The 21064-nt window shown below is 46.0% G+C and overlaps 1 protein-coding gene across 3 annotated transcripts in view; it reads left to right on the top strand.

Moving 5' to 3' along the window:
* Positions 1-21064, top strand: part of necab2 (N-terminal EF-hand calcium binding protein 2) — a 183454-nt gene that overhangs the window by 48921 nt on the left and 113469 nt on the right. For 2 of the 3 annotated variants that reach the window (XM_078542942.1, XM_078542941.1), the window contains exons 4-5: positions 8948-8973; positions 15703-15800. In XM_078542942.1, the coding sequence (XP_078399068.1) occupies positions 8948-8973; positions 15703-15800 (124 nt within the window). The remainder of the gene's footprint in view (positions 1-8947; positions 8974-15702; positions 15801-21064) is intronic. The other variant, XM_078542944.1, reaches the window with a different exon arrangement.

Below are 21064 nucleotides of genomic sequence, written 5' to 3'. Positions count from 1 at the left end.
CAGTCTTTTCAGATGACTCCTTAGGCATCTCTATTACTGCCACTGATATAACTTTTAGCTTCCAACAGTTTGCTTTTACATGCTCCATCTTATCGCAATGAAAGCATGCTGGTTTCTTTACATCACTTCGAAACTTCTATACTATCATTTTTATTGACCAGAACAGCTCCTGCCTTCTTTCCACAGCCAGAATCTTTTCCATTCTATTCTTCAAATTTCCCTGTGGGTTTACAAATGGAGATCTAATGCCTCCTAGCTGCCTATGTTACATATTATCTCCATCTGCCAGAACTGCAGCTTCTATTATTTTAGAAATCTTGTGCTCTTCCGGGTGTGACTTAATAGTTATTTGGGATGCTGTTTCTAAATTCTTCCATTCTTATTAACTCCTTCACATTCTTAAAGGTTTCCTCTAGCTTCATTGACCAAAAACACCAGTCAAACAACATTTCTTTCTCCCTGGTAAATTCTACAAATGTTTGTTTCTGTCTTTTCTTGAAAGCCTGAAATTTTAATTGATACGCTTAGCGGACAAACTCATAAGTATTAAGTACTGCAGTTATAGCTGTCTGATAATTTGAGGATTATTCATTTAAAAGACTTGAAAAAAACATCCATTGCTTTTCCCAGCAAGAATTCTTGTAAAATAAGAGTCCAAGTGTCCTTTGGCTATCTTAGCTTTGTAACCACTTACTCAAATGAGACAAAATATCTTTCAACTCAGTCCACGGTGAGTTTAGGCACCAGATGAACATACTTTGTTAAATTAAAACTTGGAGTTGGACTCGACTCATCATACCAACTATTAACTTCTTTTCTAAGTGCTTCTTTGCCAGTTCATCCTCTGATTTTTTTTCTCTCTTTGAATGTCTTTTTTCCATTCTCTTTCCGCCTTTGCTAACAACTGATCTGGAATTTAATTTCAAGTTTCCGCATATCTCTCTCTTCTTTTACTTCGAGCTGCTTAATTTCTTTTTCCATTTCAAGTGGCTTCCCTTGCAGTTGAATCCTAGCTAACGCAAGTTGTGCTGTATTTGGGTTGGGCTTCTCTTCAAATTCCAAATGCCGTGCTATTGCACCAATTCATTCTGCATTTTTAGCTCCTGCTTTTAACTCTATCTTCAGCTTTTCTGCTAATGCTATTAATGTAACCGCTGTTAATTATTACAAATCACTCAGAGATATATCTTCCATTTCAAGAAAAGGCTCAGCAATTGTAAACACTATTCTGCTCTCCAATAGGTGCAGTAAAATTCACTGTGAAATCCTGTCAGCTTAAATTTCAGCAAATCACTGCACCGTATCCATCTGTGAATTCAAAATCCCACAAGAAGCCCACAATTTTGTTATGATCTTGGTAGAGAATGGTAACTTTGGGGAGAATTTTTCCTATGGTGGGCGGGAGCGGGCAGCACCAGGAGTGGAGCCGATCGCCGTGGATGAGGTTTCCTGAAAAACGTGAAGGCCGCTTGGGCTCTTCACCTGCCCAACAACCTGAAGGTTGGCCGGGTAGCATTGTAACAACTGTAATTACTTTTTAAATGACTTTAATAGGCTGTTGACAGTTCAGCAGGCGCACAGCCGCCTCCGGCGCGCACCCGCCGAACGAAATATCAAAATGATGCGCAATGAGGTCGGGACGCATGCCCGACGTCCTCGCGCGTCATTTTATGCATCGGCGGGCCATCCCCGCACACCGCTGGCAATATTCTGCCCCTTTTTTTTTAGAAAAGTAGAAATCTGAAATCTCAGTTATTTGCTAAAAGCATGAAGCCATTGATTCATGGTTTAAAATAGAATAATTTTTACTATATAACCGTCAAAAAAGCTAACTATCTTAGCTAACCATCCATACTTTAAAACCCAGAATCAACATGAATCACACATGAATTCACAGGCAAATTTTTGTCGATTATGGCAGATTAAATGGGAGGTATAATTAAGACAATTCTTGCGAATTGCCTCAGTGGTCCAGTCAGCACATATGTCATCAAACTCCATCACAAAGTTTTTCAAAACTCTGTCTTCTTCACAAAGAATTTCAGCTCCTCTCCTCCTAGGATTTAATCTGATTCCCAACTGACAGCAGCGCACAACCAATCCGCGTTCCATGGGCACAGTCTTCACCACAGCTCAGGAGTAGTACTCTGTGTGATTGACAGTTCACTGTGTGATTGACAGCTCAATTGTTGTAGTTTGTGATTAACTGCTCAGTTGTAACACGCTGGGTAGTTGAGAGTTCAGATGTAGCACAATGTGATTGACAGTTCAGGCCTAGCAGTCAATGTGATTGACAATACTAGTGTAGCGCTGTGTGTGAGTGACAATCTTGGTGTAAGACTGTGTGAGTGATAGTTCGGATGTAGTAGTCTGAGTGATTGACAGTACTAGTGTAGCACTGTGTGCGATTGACAGTTCTGGTGTAAGACTGTGTGTGAATGATGGTTCAGCTATAGTATTGTGTGTGACTGACAGTACAGGTATAGTATTGTGTGCAAATGACAGTTCAGGTACATTACTGTGTATAATTGACAGTTCAGGTGCAGCATTTTGTGTGATCGAAAGATGTGGCAGTGTGTTCCTGATTCACAATTCAGGTGTAGCACTGTGTGTGATTGACAGTTCAGTTGTTGCAGTTTGTGTGACTGACAGTTCAGGACTAACACTCAATGCACTTGAGAGTTCAGCTGTGCAGCTGTGCGTGACTGACAATTCAGGTTAGCACCCTGAGTGGTTGAGAATTCAAGTGTAGCACTGCATGTGAATTACAGTTCTGATGTAGCATGGTGTATGATTTTAATTTCAGTTGTAGCAATTGAGTGATTAACTGTTCTGGTGTAACACTGTCTGTTATAATTCAGTTGTTGCACTCTCTGTCTTTGACAGTTCAGTGTAGCACTGTGTGTGATTGACAGTTCAGGTGTACCACTGTGTGTGATTTACCATCAGATGTAGCACTGTCTGCAACTAACAGTTTAAGTGCAGCACTGTATGTGATTGACCATTTTGGCACATTACCATGTATAATCGACAGTTTGGCTGTAACACTTGGGGTGTTTGACAGTTCAGGTGTAGCACTCTGTGTGATAGGCAGTTCAGTTGCAGCACTGTGTGTGATTGACAGTTCAGGTGTAGCACAGTGTGTGATTGACAGTTCAGGTGTTGCACTATGTGTGATTGGCAATTTATCTGTTTCAGTTTGATTGATTGACATTTCAGGTGTAGCACTATGTGTGATTGGCAGTTCATTTGTTACAGTTTGTGTGATTGACAGTTTAGGTGTAGCACTGTGTGGGATTTACAGTTAAAGTGTAGCACTGTCTGCAATTAACAGTTCAGGTGTAGCACTGTATGTGATTGACCATTTTGGTGTATTGCCATGTATAATCGACATTTCGGTTGTAACACTTAGGGTGTTTGACAGTTTAGGTGGAACACTCTGTGTAATTGGCAGTTCAGATGCAGCACTGTGTGTGATTGGCAGTTCAGGTGTAGCACTGTATGTGATTGACCATTTTGGTGTATTGCCATGTATAATCGACATTTCGGCTGTAACACTTGGGGTGCTTTACAGTTCAGGTGTAGCACTGTGTGTGATTGGCAGTTCAGGTGTAACACTGTGTGTGATTGGCAGTTCAGATGTAGCCCTGTGTGGGATTGACATTTCAGATGTCGCACTGTGCATGATTGACAGTTTAGGTGTAGCACTGTGTGTGATTGGCAGTTCAGGTGCAACACTGTGTGTGATTGGCAGTTCAGATGTAGCCCTGTGTGGGATTGACAGTTCGGATGCAGCGCTGTGTGGGATTGACACTTCGCGTGTTGCACTGTGCATGATTGACAGTTCAGGTGTAGCACTGTGTGTGATTGACAGTTCAACTGTAGCCCTATGTGATTGACAATTCAGATGTAGCACTGTGTGGGATTGACAGTTCAGATGCAGCACTGTTTGGGATTGACACTTTGGGTGTAGCACTGTGTGTGATTGACAGTTCAGGTGTAGCACTATGTGGGATTGACAGTTCAGGTGTGGCGCTGTGTGTTATTGACTGTTCAGGTGTAGCAGTGTGTGCGCTGTAGCAGTGTGTGCGCTTTACTGTTCAGATGTAGCACTGTGTGATTGACAGTTCAGGTATAGCTCTGTGTGTTATTGACCGTTCAGATGTAGCACTGTGTGTGTGATCGATATCCAGATGTAGCAGTGCGTGTGACTGATTGTTCACTTGTAGCACTCTGCATGTTTGAGAGTTCATGTCTAGCACTGTTTGTGGCCAATTAATGGCCCCTTAAGGGCATCTTCTCGCCAACACTGGTATTCTACCAGCAGCAGGTGGGGCCCATGCCATGTGGTAAGGATGCTAGTTAAACCCCCACTTACCCCACCCCAGGCCACCCGATAGCCCTCCTGCCTCTCCGTACCTCATTGGGTGCTGTCTGTTTGGCAGTGATGAGCTTGCCCCACTTATCTTTACTCCGAGTCTCCAGCGATGTCCCTGGTTGGAGACTGACTGCTGTCCGAGAGGTGGCCTACTCTTCCCATTCCGGCTCTGGGACTGAAGAGATATTCACCCTCTGATTGGCTGGTAGCTCTTGGGGGTGGGGCATCCTCCTTCAAACTCTTTCGAGTTATCAACAGTCACAGATTGCAACTCTTTTCGATTACAATCACAGTTCTTGGTTTCCGGGAGTGGGACATGAACCCACAACCCTCTGATTCAAAGGCGAGGGTGCTATGAACTGAGCCACAGCTGACACAGTGAACTAATTGCCTGACCAATACAAATTTGCCATGTGCTTCCAAAACCAGCAAGGGCAGGCTTGCCTTGACTTTCCAGCCGGTGGGCAGGGCCACTGCCTGTCCATCAAACCCTGGTCATGATCTCATGGCTTCATGGCCTGTGGGTTGGTATCCAGATCCATTAGCACTAGGTTCTCACAATGACGTGTCTTGAAGCTTTGTCAATGTGAGTTCCTTCCTCCTGCATAGAAGTGTCACCTCATTTAACTCCATGTCTTAATTAATAGCTTTTATCATCTGGATCATTGGTTAGTGATCAATAGTGGGAACTCTGGCTGATTGCTAGCCTCCCCCACCCCTGCCAGCCTCCTCCCCTCTAGCCCAGGCTGCTGAAGCCAACTGTGGAATTCTTGAGGTTAATTAATTCAGCAAAAACATGAATCTGGGAGCTTCCTCATATGTACAGCTCATTTAAACACTGCCTTTCGCCACACAGTGAACTTCATGTAAGATGCTTAAAGGGGTAATACCGCTTTGCATAGATGGTACTGAGGTGCCAGGCCATGGCTTAGTGGGTAGCTCTCCTGTCTGAGTCAGAAGCTTCTGGGTTTATAGTTCCACTCTAGAGACTTGAGCATATAATCTAAACTGATACTTCCAATGGCAGTACAGGGAGAGCAAGGCAGTAAACTGAGGCCTCACCTTTTACCCTCTCAGGTTCCATCGGTTCCATTGAAGTATTTCACCCATTTCTTGATACCATGTGGAGTGAATCGAATTGGCTGAAGACTGGCATCTGTGATGCTGGGAACCAGCATGTTTCGATCAAGGCTGTAATGAGCCTGGCAGAGCCCAAACTGAGCATTGGTGAGCAGATTATTGCTGCGTAAGTGCAGCTTGATAGAATTGCCGATGACACCTTCCATCAGTTTGCTGACAATTGAGAGAAGACTGATGGGGTGGTAATTGGCTGGATTGGATTTGTCCTGTCTCTTTGTGGACAGGACATACCTGGGCAGTTTTCCTCATTGTCAGGTAGATGTGCTGTGTGGCCGCAGTGGAACAGCTTGAGTGGAGACAAGTCTTCAGTAACATAACCTTTTCTGCATCATGTTCAGCCCTGTCTTGATCTCTGGTGGAGTGAATTGAATTGGCTGAAAACTGATTTCTTTGATGCTGGGAACCTCTGGAGGAGGCTGAGATGGACCTCCACATCTGGCTGAAGATGATTGTAACTGCTTTAAACATGTTATTTGCACTGATGTGTTGGGTTTCATCTTCATTGAGGAAGGGGATTTTGTGGACTTCCTCTTCCAGTTAGTTGTCTAATTGCCCACCACCACATACTGTTTGAACACAACCATGACAGCACTTCACCTATTCGCTAAGAAACACTTTTGGACATATGGAGTTAGTTGAAGACGGTATTTAATTGCAAGTATCTGAGTGCTCTCAGCCTCCATGGCAGTTATATATTACCATCCATCATGGCCCAATCGTCCGTGTGCTCAAGCCTCTCACTCCTGAGGTCTAGCATCACAATTCAGTCCTGATACCAAGCCAGAATAATGTATTTCAGAGCTCTGAAACTTATCCACCCCTGACATCCCTGAGCCAAGACCATCTGAGTCCACGACTGGCTGGAGATCATGGCAGTGAGTTCCTCCAATTCCCACCGATGCTGCAGTGTGAATGTTGGAATCAGCAATCACACCACCCACGTCCTATTAGTTCTCATGTGCTTTACGTGACTGCAGCTGCTCTGAGCTACTTCTGTGCTGTGCCCAGTATGCATCCTGCGAGCAGCCTGAACCCAGACCCAAACCCACTGTCACATCAAGTTAACACGCTGGGCATTCACACCGCAATCCCAGTTCAGCTTGGACTCTGGTTATGAGGGTTATTCTGCATGGAATAACTTTGAGGTGTTCAGCATCGCTCCATATGCCATGCCTTTTTGGAATGAAAATACACAAAATTTAGGACAATAGAGTTTTACAAATGTCCCCATTGATTGAAAAGGGGGCTTGGCTGAGACATGTTGATATGGCAGTGTTGAGGGAGCTTTACCTTGTATTGAACCCAGTGTTTGATGGGGACAGTGCAGAGGGAGATTTAATCTGTATCTAACCCCATGCTGTACCTGTCCTGGGAGTGTTTGATGGGACAGTGTAGAGGGAGTTTTACTCTGTATCTAACCCCATGCTGTACCTGCACTGGGAGTGTTTGATGGGACAGTGTAGAGGGAGTTTTACTCTGTATCTAACCCCGTGCTGTACCTGCACTGGGAGTGTTTGATGGGACAGTGTAGAGGGAGCTTTATCTGTATCTAACCCCGTGCTGTACCTGCCCTGTGAGTGTTTGATGGGGACAGTGTAGAGGGAACTTTACTCTGTATCTAACCGCGTGCTGTACCTGCCCTGGGATTGGACAGTCTCAATCTGACTGCAACTTTCCTTATCCCTTCCCAGCCTCTCTCTGTCTGTATCTCCTAACCTTGACCCAGTCTCTCTCCCTCTTCCACTTTCTCGTTCGCTCTCTGACTGTATTCCTGAGTGTGCTGAATCTTTTTTTTCTCTGATCAAATTATGTCACATTACTCTGAAAGCTCATGATTTAGTCAAGGTTTAATATCACTGTCCTACCAATGGGCATTTAATTGAAATCCCTGTACATTAGGCATGAAGCTGGTTCTCATCCTGAAAGTTGCTCTGCGAGTTACGTTTGGATTTATGAATTCATAGATCCAAACTGAAATGCTCTGTTTTGTTTGTAAATTCAGTTTACTGCTCTCTATCGCTCTCTACATCTCTTTCTCCTTTCAGCACGGCCTGACTGATTAATAGTTAAACAATGCAGATAAGTGGAACTGTACCAATGAAATAAGAAACAAATGGACTCGGGTCAGTTGTCACTTTTACCCAATTTTAATCTTTAGTATCTTCTGGAAGATCTTCCCCAAGGAAGAAAGGCTTGCATTTTTATAGCATCTTTCACATTCTCAGAAGTGCTCCAGAGCCAATGAAGGACCTGTAGTCACTGTTGTAATGTTAGATATGAGGCAGCCTATTTTGGGCATGACAAGATCCCGCAAAGACCTATAGTATTATGCCCTGATAACCTGTTTTAGTGATGTTGATTGAGGGATAAATATTGACCAGATCATTTGGCGAACCCCAATTGCTTGTCCACAAAATAGTGCCCAGAGATATTTTACTTCTACTTGAGAGGAAAGTCTAATATGGCTTAATATGTCAACCAAAAGACAGCACATCTGACAGTTCAGCACCCCCTCAGTACTGCACAGGGAATGTCACCTGGCTTCTGTGCTGAAGACACTGTAATGGAACTTGAGGCCACAAGCGTCTGATTCCCTGATGTGAGAATGTTTGGCAGTCGGATCAAGGATCCGGGGAGGCCACATTCTAAAAGGTAAGGTTTTATTTCGTTATTTATCCTGCATTGGAGCTAGAAGGAACAGGGGTTCTGCCCTGCTTTCTTGCCAAATCCACAGGCCACTGTCGCTCAACAATTGTTTTTCCCCTCTTGAGGTCTCATAATGACCTGGGACTGTGCTAGGGCTTCCTCTCGCTCTATGATGGCTACCATCAGCTCGTTGGTTGGATCTGGTGGACAAATGTGCTGTGGTCCTGCCCAGGCTCACATCATGATTCAGGCTTGATTCAAGTTTTAGGTCTTGATAGTTTAAACAGAATGGTGCACCTCCACATTCTCTTAGTTGTGATAAATAGTTCACTGCCTGTCAGATCCAGGGACCCTTGAAGTTCTACTTTAAAACCCAGGATGATTTTTCTTTTGGTACAGCAACCTATTGCTTAAAATAGCACTGTTGCTATGGTAACAACTTGAAAGGCACTGTACATATTTATACATTGAGGTGGATGGCTGTGGAGCCGTTACCAATTTGGCCTGTTTTATAAGCTGGTTGAACTTTGGCCTTTTTCCTACAGAATTCAAATGAAGATTGCATAAAGGGGCAAGGATTAGGAATTAGGAAAAGAATCGCTTGTTGGTGATTGACTGTAATCTTTCACTTTTGGTGTTTGAGTCAAAAACCAGGCTCTGATATTCGGTAGCATTGATCTGAGATTACTTGTCAGTCTGTCGTTCTATGAAGTAATTAAGTGTCTTTCTCTCTCCTTGTCTGTTTTTCTGTCTGTCTTCTATCTTCTTTTCTGTTTGCTGCAGTCATGTGGACACCAAGGAGCTCTGTGGTAAGTCGGGGAATCTTGCCTTCTTTTCCACTGCTTTGCTAGCAGCCTTAACAAGTCTGCTGGGCCACAGTCTGGTGCTGGGGCACTTTGTTGGGTGTTAGTCACCGTGTGTGTCCATGGGGGTTAATTTATTGCCAGGCACCAAAGTTGTTGCTGTCCAGGTGTGAGGTGTGTCTCTCACGCTGTCACAGGGAATGGCTAAGTCTGGTCATCATCCTTTTTTCCCTCTTTCTCCTTTCAGCCAAATGTTTTCCCCTGTTTCTTGCCTCTTTCCAATGCTGACCTGGTTCCAATAGAGGGGATCCATGACAGCTGAGGCTGCTGGGGTTGCCACAGCACCATAGCAATTGCCTTCTCGAGCTTCCCGGCCAGAGGAAGCTGGGTGAAATGTTGGAAGAGGAGATGCCAGCTTGCGGGTGGTTGCATTAGGGAATGGCACGCGGTTTACATGTGCCAATCTAGCTGAGCGGAAATGCCACCATTGCCATTTCTTTGAACTGCATTTAGTGCATCGCTGAATTGGAACTGATTAATACACAGCTCAGCCAATTGCAGCTCAGTATTGAGCTACACAAGGTGCCACATTCAATCTCCAGCCCATGCTGGGTGAACTAATGAATTTGGCACTGAGCTTCCACAACTGGCCTCAGAGTCAGAGAGGCAACAAGAGAAGGGCTTAGTATTCAGAGCTGTGCCTGTTGAGGGTGGAAGCTCCCTCTTATCACTTACTCTCTCCACTATTTTCTCTCTCACCTGCAATCCTGCAACACTGAAGGGGAACTGCTAAATTGGAGAGTTGGAATCTGCCCAGAAGTGAGGTTCAGAAGCTTCATTATTTAAATTTTGCTCTGCAGTCCTTTTTAAAAAAATCCATTTTGTGGAATGATTTGAGAAATTGTCTCTCTTACATCCTGCTCAGGTGATCGAATGGCACAAAAATGAGAGATTGTGCTTACTGTAGAAACAGCCACAAGATAACAAGCAACCTGTTCTGGGAATTGCATTGACTCTTACATTTGTGGTCAAGCTGTTTTTGTATGTTTACAGTACAGAAACAGCCTATTTGTTTTTACGCTCCTTTCAACTTCCATAACCCTATCAACATCCTTCTCATCCACTCTCCCTCAGGCACTTTCCTAGCTTCCTTTTAAATGATTCTGTGCTGTACGCTTCAGTAATTCCTTCTGATGACAAGTTCCACGTTTTTAACGCTCCCTGGGTCAAGAAGTTCCTCCTGAATTCCCTATTGGACTTATCAGTGACTATTTGATATTTATGGCTCCTAGTTCTATTCACGTTTGCAAGTCCCTATGTTACTAAAGCCCTTTCAAAATTTGGTAATCCTCTATCAAGTCACCCCTCAGCCATCACTTTTTGAGAGAAAAGAGCCCCAGCCTGTTCAGTCTTTCCTGATGGTTATAGTCTCCCAGTCCTGGTATCATCCCAGGAAATCCTTTGTGCTCCCTTGCAGTTCTTTTCCTAATCCAGAAACCAGAGCTGTTCAGTCCACCAAAGGTTTGATATAAATTTACAGGCCTCACTCACCTGCTACCAACAACTCAATACTTCCAGTTAAAAGTAAAAGCTGCCAGTAAAATTTCACTAAACCCAGTGACCAGTTCAGTGTTAACATTACAATGTAACGTGCCTAATCGCACTCATCCCACATTTACACTCATCACTACGTGGAGAATAGAAGCAGGGCTCGAACTGGATCCTCTCTGTGTCTACTCCTATCTGTGATAACGAGGGTCTCTTACTCACCGGCCCCTACGCCCCCTTACTCACCCACCCCACTCCCCCCTTACTGACCCCCACTCCCTTACACACCGGCCCCTACGCCCCCTTACTCACCCACCCCACTCCCCCCTTACTCACTGACACCCACTCCCTTACACACCGGCCCCTACGCCCCCTTACTCACCCACCCCACTCCCCCCTTACTCACTGACCCCCACTCCCTTACACACCGACGCCCACTTACCCCTACTCACCCACCCCACTCCCCCCTTACTGACCCCCACTCCCTTACACACCGGCCCCTACGTCCCCTTACTCACCCACCCCACTCCCCCCTTACTGACCCCCACTCCCTTACACACCGGCCCCTATGTCCCCTTACTCACCCACCCCACTCCCCCTTACTGACCCCCACTCCCTTACACACCGGCCCCCTACGTCCCCTTACTCACCCACCCCACTCCCCCTTACTGACCCCCACTCCCTTACACACCGGCCCCCTACGTCCCCTTACTCACCCACCCCACTCCCCCCTTACTGACCCCCACTCCCTTACACACCGGCCCCCTACGTCCCCTTACTCACCCACCCCACTCCCTTACACACCGGCCCCCTACGTCCCCTTACTCACCCACCCCACTCCCCCCTTACTTACTGATCCCCACTCCCTTACACACCGGCCCCTACGTCCCCTTACACACCGGCCCCCACGCCCCCCTTACTCACCCACCCCACTCCTCCCTTACTGACCCCCACTCCCTTACTCACCGACGCCCACTTACCCCTACTCACCCATCCCAATCCCCCCTTACTGACCCCCACTCCCTTACACACCGGCCCCCACGCCCCCCCTTACTCACCTACCCCACTCCCCCCTTACTGACCCCCACTCCCTTACACGCCAGCCCTCACTCCCCCTTACTCACCCACCCCACTCCTCCCTTACTGACCCCCACTCCCTTACACACCAGCCCCCATGCCCCCCTTACTCACCCACCTCACTACCCCCTTACTGACTCCCATTCCCTTACTCACCCACCCCACTCCCCCTTACCCACTGACCCCCACTCCCTTACTCACCGGCCCCCATGGCCCCCTTACTCACCCACCCAACCCACCCCTTACTGACCCCCACTCCCTTGCACACCGGCCCCCACACCCCCCCTTACTCACCCACCCCACTCCTCCCTTACTGACCCCCACTCCCTTACTTACCGGCCCCCACATCCCCCTTACTCACTGACCCCCACTCCCTTACTCACCGACGCCCACTTACCCCTACTCACCCACCCCACTCCCCCATTAGTAACTGACTCCCACTACCCCCCTTACTCACTGACCCCCATTTCCCTCCTTACTCACCGACCCCTACTCCCTTACTCACCAACTCCCACTCCCTTCGTCAGCGACCCCACCTCCCCTTACTCACCGACCCCCAACCCCCACCTTACTCACCAACCTCTGCCTAACCCTATGCCCCTTACTGACTGACCTCCACCACCCGTAACTGACCCTCTTTACAGATCCCATGCCCCTACTGAACCCCACCTTGCTTTATTGACCCTCACCCCTTACAGACCCCTCCACCCCTTGCTGACCCTACACCGCCCCTTATTCACTCACTGAGCACAAACACAACTGACAGTGTTCACAGTGAAGCTCACGGACAGGAACCCACATCCTGTCCTCTTCTCATCGAAGACTTTCTGGCAATTTAGCCTTGCTTTTTGGTTCACACATACTCAATGATGTATCGCAGGATGGAGATAGCACAGGGTGACTGTGAAGGAAAGGAAGTGAGTGACAGAGTGTGCTCCAGAGAGAGAGAAGGAGTACATATACCGTAAACTGAGAGAGTGATAGAACACTAAGAGGGAGTGAGGCACACATTACCGAGTGAGAATGGGACACAGTACTGAGTATGATCGAGTGCAATGTAAATGTTAGTACCCCATGCTGCTTGCCATGGCCCTGTTGGTATTGCCGAGTGGAATTGTAGAAGGTTCACTCCTAAGGCTGGGATGTTTAATTTTGTCTGGGGCCTAGCTAGGAGCTGCACAGCCTGCACTTTGGTTGCCGCCAGCCTACGTGCCAGTTCGCTGCCACAATCCGCACCCTGAGCCATTTTCAATGAGGGCGGCTCAGTGTTGGATTAGCTGCCCACTGCTTCCCAGCCGGCTACCGATTCAAGGCAATCACTGAGAATTATGAGGCCTAATAAGGTCCTGTTGCCAGACGGGGGAGAGTCGTGGTGGATGGGGATTGTTTGGGCCTCTGTTCAAGGAAGAACATCCACCACTACTCTTCTCCGTCTGGCTGAACTTGTTCTCACACTGAACAATTTCTCCTTTAACTCCTCTCACTTCCTCCAAATAAAAGGTGTGGCTATGGGTACCCGCATGGGCCCCAGCTATGCCTGTCTCTTTATGGGGTATGTGGAACATTCCTTGTTCCAGTCCTACTCCGGCCCCCTCCCACAAGTCTTTCTCCGGTACATCGATGATTACTTCGGTACGGCTTCATGCTCTCGTCGGGACCTGGAAAAATTTATTAATTTTGCTTCCAATCTCCACCCCTCCATCATTTTCACATGGTCCATCTCTGACACTTCCCTTCCCTTCCTTGACCTCTCTGTCTCAATTTCTGATGATAGACTGTCCACCAATATCCATTACAAGCCTATCGACTCCCACAGCTACCTCGACTACAGCTCCTCACACCCCGCTTCCTGTAAGGACTCCATCCCATTCTCTCAGTTCCTTCACCTCCGTCGCATCTGTTCTGATGATGCTACCTTCAAAAACAGTTCCTCTGACATGTCCTCCTTCTTCCTTAACCGAGGTTTTCCACCCACGGTCGTTGACAGGGCCCTCATCCGTGTCCGACCCATCTCCCACGCATCCGCCCTCATGCCTTCTCCTCCCTCCCAGAACCATGATAGGGTCCCCCTTGTCCTCACTTATCACCCCACCAGCCTCTGCATTCAAAGGTTCATCCTCTGCCGTTTCCGCCAACTCCAGCATGATGCCACCACCAAACACATCTTCCCTTCACCACCCCCTGGCGGCATTCCGTAGGGATCGTTCCCTCCGGGACACCCTGGTCCACTCCTCCATCACCCCCTACTCCTCAACCCCCACCTATGGCACCTCCCCATGCCCACGCAGAAGATGCAACACTTGCCCCTTCACTTCCTCTCTCCTCACCGTCCAAGGGCCCAAACACTCCTTTCAAGTGAAGCAGCATTTCACTTGCATTTCCCCTAACTTAGTCTACTGCACTCGTTGCTCCCAATGTGGTCTCCTCTACATTGGAGAGACTAAACACAAACTGGGCGACCGCTTTGCAGAACACCTGCGGTCTGTCTGCAAGAAAGACCCAAACCTCCCTGTCGCTTGCCATTTTAACACTCCACCCTGCTCTCTTGCCCACATGTCTGTCCTTGGCTTGCTGCATTGTTCCACTGAAGCCCAACGCAAACTGGAGGAACAGCACCTCATCTACCGACTAGGCACTTTACAGCCTTCCGGGCTGAATATTGAATTCAACAGCTTTAGATCTTAAACTCCCTCCCCCATCCCCACCCCCTTCCCGTTTCTTCCCCCTCCCTTTTGTTTTTTCCAATAATTTATATAGATTTTTCTTTTCCCACCTATTTCCATTATTTTTAAATCTATAACTGTAATACCTTGTCAATCTTTCCACCCCACCCCCACTAGAGCTGTACCTTGAGTGTCCTGCCATCCATTCTTAATTAGCACATTTTCTTAGATAATATCACCACCTTCAACACCTCTTTGTTCCTTTTGTCTATGACATCTTTTGATTATCTGCTCCTATCACTGCTTGCTTGTCCCTACAACCACCCCCCCACCAACTTCCCTCCCCCCACACACGCCCCCCCCCCCCCCCCCCCCCCCGCCATCCCCCACCTTAAACCAGCTTATATTTCACCCCTCTCCTAACTTTACTCAGTTCTGCTGAAGGGTCATGACGACTCGAAACGTCAACTGTTTTCTTCTCCGCCGATGCTGCCAGACCTGCTGAGTTTTTCCAGGTAATTCTGTTTTTGTTTTGGATTTCCAGCATCCGCAGTAGTTTCTTGTTTTTATCCCTCCATCATCATGGCTGGGCAGCTGTGGCCATTTTAAATCTTTAAAAAACTCACCTCTTCTTCAGAGGGTATCCTCTCCCTCTCCCTCTCTCCCTCCATTAAGAATCTGTGTCTCTTCCTCAGCAAAGCTGCCAATGTGTCAGTGCTGGATAGCCTCCTGTTGACCCTCCAGCCTTGGGAGCCCACCCACCGACCTTAACTGAGCCCACTTCCTGCCATTAACTGACCTGGCCCTTTAAAAATCTGGCTGGGTGTGTCTGGAACTTGCTTTGTGTGGTCAGGGCCTGGAATTGAAAATCCTGCCCTAAACCTGTGCTCTGTTAGCTGATCCCAGTCATAGCAATGGTCAGGAGATACATTGGCATCAGTGATCATGGTAGATTGAAGGGGCAATCAGCTGAGATTCCCATCCCTGATGCCAGTTCCAGTCACCCCTGTGAGAAAGCATCTGTATGTGAGCAGAGAATTGAATCCCCTCACCCACTGAAGTCCCCATACTGTCATCAAAACAGAAAACTCTGGAAAGACTCAGCAGTTCTGGCAGCGTCTGTGGAGAGAGAAGCAGAGTTAACATTTTTCGTCAGAAGTCCACATTGTCAAATATCTTGTTGATGCCTCATTTTCCAGACTGACACACCTGTGTTCCTATGGGTGAGGTGTCATGGGGGTTGGCGAGGTGCCAGCAACATTGGTGGAACTGTGTCCCAGTGGGAGTCAGTGTCCTTTGGGAATGATGAAGACTGTAAGAACTCTGCCTATGAAGGTGTGACGATTGGTCATGGAAGGAAGGGCTTGGGTGGAGGTCAAAGCCACTTTCATTACTCGAATGTAGGTCAGACCAATAATAACCCACGTTCTGCTCTTCCTCTCTCTAGATTACTTTGCCTCCCACATGGGAGATTATGAGGATGTTCTTGCCTGCTTGGAGACTCTGAACCTTTCGATTCTGAAAGCTATGGACTACACCAAGAAGGTGAGTCTCACAGGGTGATCCAGCACTGGGGAGTGGTCCCATAGCTGGGGGTCAAGAGTCAGTGTCTGATTGTATTTGCTCATGGTAGCTGTAATCCAGCATCTTGCTGTGACACATTTAAGGACAAGTCCATCACCCTGGATCGTGACCCCTCTCCTGATTAAAAAAAAAATAGAAAAATGAAAAATGAAATGGGTGGAAATAGTGACTTTTTCTGTTTTGTCTCTCTTTCTCTCATCCTCTGATTCTCTCTCTCTCTCTCTCTCTCTCGTTTTCTCTCTCTCATTCTCTCCCTCTCTCTTCTTGTTCTCTTATTGTTTCCTCTCTCTCGTTTTCTCTCTCATTCTCTGTTCTAGTGCTCTCTCTAGTACTCGTTCTCTCTCTCTCAATCTCCCTCATTCCCTCTCTCTCATTCTCTCTCTCGTTCTTGGTTCTTATTCTCTCTCTCTTTCTTGTACTTGTTCTCTCTCTCTCTCTTGTTCTCTCCCATTCTCTTTCTCTCTGTTTCTCTTGCTGACTGGAGTTACTATCTGATTGAGAACCAACACTGTCTCGTTTATTTGTGAACAGTCATTCTGGCTCATTCCCCTGGAAATGTAGGAAGTGCTATTGGATAAAAGGTCTCACTGAAGCAAAAACCTAGGCCACAGTGGGGACCAGAAACACAATGGGGCCTTCTGTGTGGGTTTTCAAAGATGAGACTTTAAAGTTAATCTTTTAATGTAACTCCCTGCCTCAGTGCTGTCCAATTGAAAGGGCTGATAGCCAATTTCTCTTTGTTAGTCATGAAAACACTATAAACCTGGTGGAACAGCCACGAGAGAGCTGAAGATTGATCAGCAACACACATTCTCAGTCTAGTCAGGGAGTTTATCTGATGCCTGCTGATCGGATCCTGGCCTTGTGTTATATTTTGATGTTTTGATATTTGAGGGTGAATATTCCTCAACTTACACCAACCAAAAAATGACCGTTCCTATTGAAGCATTACCATAGCACCACTGGAGTCTTAGTAACCCTGAGTGTTTCCACTGTACGTTATCTGGCACTCCATAGAGAGGGGAGACTCTCAAATGGAAATCCATCATCCCAAGGCGGTGTCATTCACTGTCCCGTTTACACGCCAAAGCACACACTTTTTTGTTGATGGGGGGGTGGGGGGCAGTTGCTCAGGCTCCCCAAGCTCATGGCTGGCAGTGGTGATTTCTCTTCCTCCTCCCACCCCTGTGCTGACAGGATGGGTGGGCATTGGTGTCAGGTAGGAGATTGGCATTCCAGCCTCCCCTGGTGACTGGGAGAGTGAATGCTCCGTGCTAAAGAGCCTTTTGCTGGTTGATTGACAATTAATCAGCAGAATTCTGCTGGGATGGTTTGGAGACATCGTGATTTATGCAAAATGAGAGCAGAGAGTGCAGAAATCTGCAGCTGGTTAGTCACTAACTGCAAAGAGAGACAGATTTGTTAATGTTGAGGCTCAGTCTCTCAGGCTGTCATCCCTATTGTTCTGTGCTAATGTCAGTGAGCATTCACAATCTTCAGCTAGGAATCTGCACATTAATGAGCTGCAAAAAAGGAAGAAAAATCCCCTGGGAACAACAGATGACTTCAAACGCCGGCAAAGTTTGCAGCATGTATTCAGTTGATTTATGTCTGAATGTCTTGTCAATTAGAGTGAGGCTGAGTGAGAGGAACATGATCAATGCGTGAATACCTGAGCCCTTGTCTCATTGTAACTTATAACTGGACATTCGACACTCGAAGGAGAGCTGCTGAGTGAGGGGGAGTTGTGTTGAGTGATTAAGTTGCGCTGATTGAGGGTGAGTGTGTCTGATGAGGGAGATTTTCTTGCCACATTCATTCACTCTGAGAGTTTGGATTATGGGGCAATCATAAAATGAACAATGATATTCATATTTCATCATCTCTAGGACAAAGACAGCCTGAAGGGATAGTAGTTCAATCTTACTTCCCTCCAACGTACTCAGCCTCTGATTAATGTGTTAATAAGATCCTAGAGAGAAAGTAAATTCATTAGAACTAGTTCATTACTCGTAATTTTGTTAGTGGGCACCACTGAGTAAATTAATCCCAGTGCTCCAGCTAATGCTGAGTTGACCTGAATACATTGTCTCCCTGCCCGGCCTTAAAGGGCATCACTCCTGTAATATTATTCAGACAATATTATCAGTCTTTCAGGCCGGACATTAATTGAGACCCCTGTGCCCTCTCAGCTGGTTGTAAAGGATCCCATGGTAATATTTTGAAGAAGAGCAGGGGAGTTCTTCTCGATATACAAGCCAAAAGTTATCCCTCAATCAACATCGCTGCAACAGATTATATTCTCATCATGATGTTGCTGTTCATGGTTCACAAAATATCACTGTTTTTCCTACATTCGAGCAGTGACTACACTTTAAAAGTATGTAATTGGCTGGAAAGTGCCTTGGCACATCCTGAGGTGCATGCAGTTGTTCACCTTCCTTTGTCCACATTGGAGAACCACAGCACATTGAAAATGTAACAATTAATGCTGGACTTCTGTAGGCCCTGTCAATGCAGCTGAAATGTGGAAGGATCCCAGTTCAAATTGCACCACCCAGTTTGAGTGGAATGTTTGGGAATTTTGCAGGATTTGTGATTCCAGTTCAGTGGGATCCACTGCATTTTTTCCAGAGCTGCTGTTTTGGTTGGGATCTTATCTACTGGACTTTCCATGGCAGATAGTTTGTCCTTGAATACAGTAGCCTAGAAGATTATAATGGCAAATTGGAGCCCTGGGCTCCCAGTTTAAACCACCCAAAGGCTGCATATAGGATTATTGAGCATTGTGACTCAACATTAGCACACCATCATCTACATAGCAAACATTAACATCACCATCAACATGGTGAACACCAACATCACCATCAACATAGTGAACATGAAGACCATGTTACCAGCATATATGTTACCAAGACATTGTTTCACGGTTTGAAAATGACATGAAACTCCAAAACAGTGAGGAGGATAGTATTAAACCGCAGAAGGTGATAGACAGTTTGGTGGAATGGAAGGATGCATGGCTGATGAAACTTAAAGCAGGGATGTGTGATGTGATGCATTTTGTAATGAAGAATGAAGAGAGGCAACATAAACTGAATGGTACAATTTTAAAGGGATGCATTGAAAGAGAGACCTGAGTGCTTACATACACAAATCTTTGATGGTGGTTGGACAAGGCGATAAGGCTGTTAAAAAGGCTTTATCACTATAGGACAAAAGCAAGGATGTTCTGCTTAAACGTTCTAAACCACTGGTTAGGTTTTGCCTGGAATATTGTGTCCAATTCCAGACAGTGTTGTGTGACGTGGCAGATGATGTGTGCCAGGTGGACCAAATCCATGAGGGAAACCTGGTTGCGCTATCACAACAGTTTTGCAATTTGTATTTATTACAAGATGTGTGCACTGAATTCAGAAGTAATAAGTTCACCAAGATTTTTAGAGATTTTAAAAATTAAATTGAAATATTTATTATCAAAATAAAAGAGTTCAAGCACATACATAAGACTATAATTATGACTATAATAGCTCCTAAAATTCCTAATTAACCTGGCTCCCAGTTACACTCCCTTAAAGGCAACGGTCCAAAAATAGATTTTAGATTTAAAACAACTCAGCAAGTTAACACAATATTCTGGACAGTTGAATTCCAAATGGCTTTTCCCCAGCTTCAGTTTCGTTAGACAGCAGACTTATGCACAAATGCTGGAGGCTTATTATTAAGGCTATTTCACACACTCCTGTTAGATCTTACATGGCCTTCTGACACATAACCTTTCATTCTCCTTTACATAAGTTTCTCTATTTCTAATATGTAATTTCTATTGTTCCATATGTTTTTGAAACTGTATCTTCCTCATAACGTAAAAACTTTCATGGGGCCAATATTGTCAGTAACCTTTGGGAAAAAATAAGCACATTCCTTAGCCTTGCTTATCTGGCAAGTTGTACCAGAATAAGATTCCTTTGAAATCAAGATTTCCCTTAATTTATCTAAATATGCAAATTCCCTTCACATTCTAAGCCAGCATCCATGTTTACTCATTAGCATGTCAAGCACCTAGCTTCTTTTGATGATTTCAAACTTACAGTCTACTTGATTTCCAAATGTAATTAAATCACACACAGACCCAATGATACTTACTCCCATAAACCTACTTCACAATAAACCAGAAAAATATTATGAGAATTATGATACTTCCAATTTAGGAAGGAGGTCAAGGCCTTTGGGAATGTGCATGGATTTTCTGGAACAGTTCCAGGGATGAGGGACTTCAGTTATTTGGAGCGACTGGAGATGCTGGGGCTATTCATGTTTGTGCAGAGCAAGTTAAGGGGAGATTTAATTGAGGTGTTCAAAATCATGAGGGCTTCTGGTAGAGTAAGTGGGGGAAGTGATTCTAGTGCAGCAAGGTCTGCAGTGACCAGAGAACACAGATTTGATAAGGTCCTGCAGTGTAAGCTCATAGATTTTCTGAAATCAGGGAACCAGTAGCAGAGTGGATGGTAATTTGACTAAAGAACAGAAAACAGAGAGTTACTCAGGATGGCAAATAGGTGGGAGGATCAGTGCTAGGATCACATGTTCACCATTCAACTCAGGAATCAGAAGTATAATTTCAAAGTTTGCAGTCGGCACTAAATTGAGGGGTGTATAGTTAATACTGAGGAAGCCTACGACAATACCAGAGGATGTGAACAAACTTGCAGAATGGACACATAAATAGCAAATGAGTTTCAATATAGAAATGGGTGAGTTTTTAAAAAATTCATTCACGGGATGTGGGCTTCACTGGCTGGACCAGCATGTGCTGCCTATCCCTAGTTGCCCTTCAGAAGGTGGTCGTGAGCCGCCTTCTTGAACCGCTGCAGTCCATGTGCTGTAGGTACACCCACAGTGCTGTTAGGAAGGGAGTTCCAGGATTTTGGCCCAGTGACAGTGAAGGAACAGTGATATATTTCCAAGTCAGGATGGTGAGTGACTTGGAGGGGAATTTCCAGGGGGTGGTATTCGCATCTATCGGCTGCCCTTGTTCTTCTAGATGGTAGTGGCCATGGGTTTGGAAGGTGCTGTTGAAGGAGTCTTGGTGAGTTTCTGCAGTTCATCTTGTAGATGGTACACACTGCTGCCACTGTGCATCGGTGGTGGAGGGAGTAGATGTTGAAAGTGGTGGATGGGGTGTCAATCAAGTCGGCTGCAATCAAGTGGGGCTGCTTTGTCCT

The sequence above is a fragment of the Cetorhinus maximus genome, chromosome 6 (genome assembly GCF_964194155.1).
Source record: "Cetorhinus maximus chromosome 6, sCetMax3.hap1.1, whole genome shotgun sequence".
NCBI lineage: Eukaryota > Metazoa > Chordata > Chondrichthyes > Lamniformes > Cetorhinidae > Cetorhinus > Cetorhinus maximus.
This window is presented reverse-complemented; position numbering and strand designations above follow the sequence as displayed.